Source organism: Empidonax traillii, unplaced genomic scaffold, assembly GCF_003031625.1.
Source record: "Empidonax traillii isolate 1590-97213 ecotype Southwest subspecies unplaced genomic scaffold, ASM303162v1 scaffold518:size600044, whole genome shotgun sequence".
In the NCBI taxonomy this organism is placed as follows: Eukaryota; Metazoa; Chordata; class Aves; order Passeriformes; family Tyrannidae; genus Empidonax; species Empidonax traillii.
This window is the reverse complement of record NW_020955711.1, coordinates 224,810-230,298: the sequence shown is the minus strand read 5'-3', so window position 1 is coordinate 230,298 and position 5,489 is coordinate 224,810. Positions and strand designations below refer to the sequence as shown.

The window sequence follows — 5,489 nt, the reverse complement described above, 5'->3', positions numbered from 1 at the left end:
CGCCAGATCCTCAGCTCCATCCCCTTTCCCTGCCCATCTCCACATGACAGTGATTGTCCCTCCCTGCCCATGCTGATGTCCCTGTCCCCCTCATCCCCGTCCCCCTGGTCCCCGGTGACACTGCTGGTGTTGGCACAGTCCCTGTTTTGGCTGCCAAGGGCCCTGCAGTCACCTGGCAGTGGGCACAGCCCATCACTCCCACAGCAGCCTCTGTCCAAGCCCAGCGAGCCCTTCCCACCCTGGATCCACCAGGATTTGGCCTCTCCTCTTTGTTCCTGGGTGTGATTGGTGACGCAAATCAATGCAGGCACAAACCTGGGCCCGGTGCCTGAGGAGCAGCCACGAGACACTGACAGAGAGGCTTTATTGCCCTCGTGACACGGGGCTGCTGCTGCAATGACAACGATACTGATGACGATACTGATAACGATAATGACGATATTGATGATATTGATAGCGATAGTGATAACAATAATGATATTGATAACGATAATGATAACAGTGATAACAAGTGCATCCTCTTCAGCACGTTCCTGGGGGGCTGTGACCCCGCTGTGCTCCCAGAGAGTGCCCGACCCCACGGTGAAGCTCCTGGGGCTGGGGGAGATGTTGAACTCGGAGCCAGAGGAGCCCCCGTGCCCTGGGACCATCCCCTTCGAGCAAAGCTGCCCCGGGGCAGGTCTGGGGGGTGCTGAGCTCCCCCAGGCACCACCTCGGTTCCCTGGGCAGGGCTGGGGACGTGCTGGGGTGGGGAGCAGGGACACGCACCCCACTCCTGCCCTTGGGGGGCTGAGATCGCTGCGTTGGGCAGGACCCACATGCCAGCAGTGCCCCGGGCTCTGCGCTCCCCGCCGGCCCTGGCACCCCCCGGGGTGGGCTCCATCTCCCCTGTCACGGCTCTTCCCACATCCGGCTGCTCCCGCAGCTCTGGCCATCAAACATTCATGGCCTTCGGCTGCGCTGCTCCGCTGGAGACACACGGCCTCTGCATATTTAATTTTTTCACCATTAAAAACGCATGAAGCGCTGTTTCGTTTCGCCCTGTCCCTAATTCACTTCCATCTCCCACCTCCGGAGCGGCTGCCGGGAGCGGGCGGGGGAACTGCCGGAGGTTTCCGGGCTGCGTCGGGAGGGCAGGGAGAGGCATCCACCGTCCTGGAAAAGGCACACGAGGAGAAGGCGGCCAACAAGGTCCAGGGAAAGGCAGCAGGACCCACGAGCCTGGGCAAAAGGGTTTGATTTGGAGAGAGAATAAATAAAAAGGGGTTGAGTTGGAGAGAGAGGAACGATCCCTCGGCACTGGGACCCCCAGGAGCAGGGCTGGGGGCCATCACCTGCCCCTTTGGGTGCAGCCAGAGCTGCCCACTGGGTGCCCAGGCACGCTCTGGGTGCAGACTGGGAGCCTCCCACTGGGAGACCCCCTTGCCCTCCCTCCCTTTGCTGACACAGCCCCTCGTCCCCACTGCCTCGGGCTCCAGGCTCATCAGGAGCAGAGGGAGGAGAGGGATGCCAGGACAACCGTGCTGCTCCCAACAGATTTTGGCACACGGGGGAGAAGGTGCTTCATCCAGAAAGGAGAGGGGCTGCAGAGGGGCTGCACTTGCTCGGGAGATGCCCCAGGACCACCAGTGGATGCTCAGGGATGTGCTGCAGACAGACCTGCAGGTAGAGAGGCAGGGCAGGAACAACCTGCAGTTGCTCTTACCACGACAGCAAATATCAGGTTTTTAAAGGGAAATAAAAATCTGTATAAAAATGCACACGAAGTGCAGCCTGAGCTGTGAGTTCTCCAGCAGCAATGTCGGATCGCGGTGATGTGCTGGGAGCATCTCCCAGCTGTTGGAGAGGATTTTTCCTTCAACTGTGACCACAACGCAGGGTTTGTAGCTCTGCAAGGCGTTTTGAGGCTCAAAGTCAGTCGATAACAACCCTTTCCCGGGGGCAGGTTGGAAACGCTGCAGCACCACGGCTGTGCCTGCAGCAGTCGCGGTCTGAGCTCCCGCTGGGCGGGTGGAAGGGGCGGGGGGCTGTGGGGGGCACGGGCACATCGCCCCAAATTTGCCTGGTGGTTTTGGTGACCGGTGCTGAAGCCGCCCCGCACACACGGCCGGCACAGCCCCGAGGAGCGTCCCGAGGGCGGCACTGGCTCCTCGTGGTCCCGACCCCTCCTTGTCACCGCTCCTGGCACTTGCTGCTCACGTGCCGCTCTTCCCGGTCCCCCCCCGGACCATCCAGCGGGAAGCGGCTCCAAACCCACGCTCTGCCTTTCCCTCGTTCAAGGACGGGCGGCGGCCGCAGCCCCGGCCCCCCCTCCTGCCCCTGAACCCCGGAGCGGGAAGATGAAGGTTATCCGTGGGAAAAATAAAGGATTCGGTTTAGTGGCCGTGTTGCTGTTTGATGGTATCTCGTTCCGTGGGGTGTTTCCATCCCCGCCCGGCCTCGCTGCAGATTTGGGGCAGGAAGGGGCGACGCGGGCGCGGGAGCTGCTCCACCCCTCGCTCTGTTTACTCCAAATAAACCCCCGGTGCCCTCGCCTTAAAAGTCAGGGCAGGTGCCGGGGACAAAGGCGACCCGGCAGCGGTGGCCGCACCCGGGCGATGCTGCAGGTGGGGCTCAGCCTGCCCGGCTCCCCCGGAGGGGCGGCCGGGGCCTTCCCCAGGGCCGAGCGGGCCGGGGCCGAGGACACGGGCACCGGGCGAGGTGAGTGCGGGACGGCCCCGCTCGGGCCGGGGACACGTCCAGCAGAGCGGGGACAGAGGCTGGAGCAGAGGAGAGGGGCTGGAGCAGAGGAGAGGGGCTGGAGCAGAGGAGAGGGGCTGGAGCAGAGCCGCAGTTCCTCTCCCAAGGCCGGGGCTTGGCCCGGGGCGGGCAGAGCTGGAGCCACCAGCCAGCACCGGGGGCCGGGTGGGCTCGGGGTGATGCTCCTCAGGGCTCCGGACAGGGCACACGGCTGAGAGGAAGAGGTGAATTTGGGGACCGAGGGGGGCAAACAGCCCCTGCTTCAGCCCCGGTGTTGTTTCAGCCTGGTTTCTGTGGCCAGGAGCCTGCGCGACTGTGCTCGGGGTTGGGAGCTCCCTCCAGGGCAGGGAGTCAGGATGAGCAGCCACCGCAGCAAACTGCTGCCCCTTCCCTGAACCAGCACTGAACCCGATCTGCTGGTCCTCCTGACCTCGAGCAGGGGCCAAACTGAGCTGGAGAGCAAGAGCCAGAGCCGGACCCAGCCCAGGCGTCAGGACCCTCTCGATGTGCCACCATGTGCTGTCCCCCCGTGTCCCTTTGGGGCCAAAGCAGAGGTTTGGCTCGGTGCGAATCCATCCGCGACTCCCCAGGCACCTGAGCACATCGAGATAAATACACCCGAGAATTACGTGTGTTAATTGACTTTATCGCTGCCAATGAATCCCTGCCCAGCAGAGCTCACCCAGGCGGGACAGCTCCCGTCTCCCGTGCAGGGTTTGGAGCCGAGCTATCCCGCAGCCCCGGGGAAATGCCGCTGCCGTCTCTCTAGGAGGAGCTCAGGCTCTGCTCTTCCCGGAGCAGGGCTGGCGGCTGCCCGAGCCCTGCCCTGTGCTGTGTGCGGGAGCCTCCCCCGATGGGGACCTTCTGCCCCCGAGGGGCTTCTCAGGTGCTCCCCAGTCCCTGAGAGCGGTCCTCGATGGGGGTCTCTCCAGGTGCGTGGGGGCACACGGGGAACAGGGACCCTCTGCACCCCTCAGAGCAGCCCCGCACCCCCGGCGAGCCCCTGGCGCTGCAGCACCTTCTCCTCGCCCCTTCTCTCCGGCTCCCGAGCGGCCGGAGGGGTCGGGACACTTTGGCAGGAGGCAGCAGGAGGAGGGCAAACACCCGAGGGCGGCTTTGCTCCCTCTGCCTGGGCTCGGAGCAGCCTCGTCCTGGGTTGCCCGACCCGGACAGGACCCTCCTGCCCCGCGATGGCCTTGGGAGGGGACACGATGCCGATGGTCCCTCTCGGCCTCAGCATCGCTTGGGCTCTGTTACCCATGAGGTCCCTCCTCGCCCCTGCAGGGCTGGGCTGGGACTGAGCTGCTCGTCCTCCTCGGTGGTGTGACATGTCCCGTGGACATCCTGGGAACAGGGACTGTGTCCCTGCTCTCTGCATCTCCCTCTCAGCAGGTCACAGGCTGGGAAGTCAGGAGGTTTTTGAGGGGTACAAAGCCCCTCACGGTGGGAGAAGCAGCCCTGACACCCAGATGGGACCTGGCCCTGAGCTTCCCCAGGGTCCTGAGCCGAGGGGAGCAGGAGAGGGCAAGGCAAGCAGCTCCAGCCAGGCAAAGCCTGAAAACCTTCCCCTTGCAAGGGAGAATAAAGAAATACAGGACGTGGCTGTCAGACTTCAGAGCACCCTCAGCCGGGGTGAAACGCTGTTGGCTGGGGCAGTGGAGAGTGTTGAATAAAAGGTCTTTGTCCTACAGAGGCGTTTGGCTCATCCCCAGTCACCATCGTGGTCACGTCCGAGGCTGACACCTGGGACACCGACGCCTCCTCCTGTCCGGGCTGTGGACAGTTCGTGGACTGGGACAGGATGCCGGACCCGCAGCGGCCGGCACAGATCCCGCGGGACATCCTGAGCAAGCCCCGGAAGGAGCTGAAGAAGCTGGCGAGGGAAGGCTGCTGGGCCACGAGCCACGCCCTCAGGGCTCGGCTCTACCACCAGCTCACCCAGCAGGTCCCCTGCCGGCTCGTCACCCCGGACGCTCTGGTCTACAGGGACGTAGCGAGCCGGCTCTTCGGGAAGCCCAGCGGGAGCTCCCAGCCTTTGCCCGAGTTCCTGGAGGGATGCCCCATGCCCACGTACTGCCTCAACCTGGAAGGGGTCACCGCCCTGAAGAGGATCCTCATCTGTGTGGGCAACCTCTTCCCTGACATAACCTACAGCCCGATCCTGCCCTCCCTGGTGGCTCTGCTGCTGCACTACAGCGAGGACGAAGCTCAGTGCTTCGAGAGCATCTCTCGCCTCCTCGCCAGCAACGCTCCCCACACCAGCTACATCGACCAGTCCTTCCTGGCCCACCAGGCCTCCTGCATGACTTTTGGGGACCTGGCCAACAAGCACTGCCCAGCAGCTCACAAACTCATAGCCAGCGCCTCCGACAACGTCTTTGAGGTCTACTCGGAGTGGTTGTCGTGGCTCTTTCACGACCTGCCCTTCGCTTACGCCGTCCGTGTCCTGGACGTGTTCCTGCTGGAGGGGCAGAAGGTCCTGTACCGCATCGCCCTGGCCCTGCTGAAGCAGTTCAGGCTCTCGGGGAGCTGGGCCGAGCTGGAGGGCACTGACATCAAGGCAGACCTGCAGGCTTTTGTGCAGAACATTGCCGAGCACGTGACTGTCGACAAACTCCTGGAGAGAGCCTTTGGCATCCGGCTGTTCTCCCGCAAGGAAATCTGGCTGCTCCAGATGGCCAACAGGAAGGCATTAATGGAGAGGGGCATAACCATGGTGCAGAGCAGGTAAGGAGACCTCTCCCTTTGCC

The 5,489-nt window shown here is 63.6% G+C and overlaps 1 protein-coding gene across 1 annotated transcript in view; it reads left to right on the top strand.

Moving 5' to 3' along the window:
- Positions 1–2,377: 2,377 nt before the first annotated feature.
- LOC114064099 (TBC1 domain family member 24-like) overlaps positions 2,378–5,489 on the top strand; it is a 6,871-nt gene continuing 3,759 nt past the window's right edge. The window contains exons 1-2 of the mRNA XM_027896846.1: positions 2,378–2,700; positions 4,431–5,466. Coding sequence (XP_027752647.1) covers positions 2,598–2,700; positions 4,431–5,466 — 1,139 coding nt within the window. The 5' untranslated portion in view covers positions 2,378–2,597. The remainder of the gene's footprint in view (positions 2,701–4,430; positions 5,467–5,489) is intronic.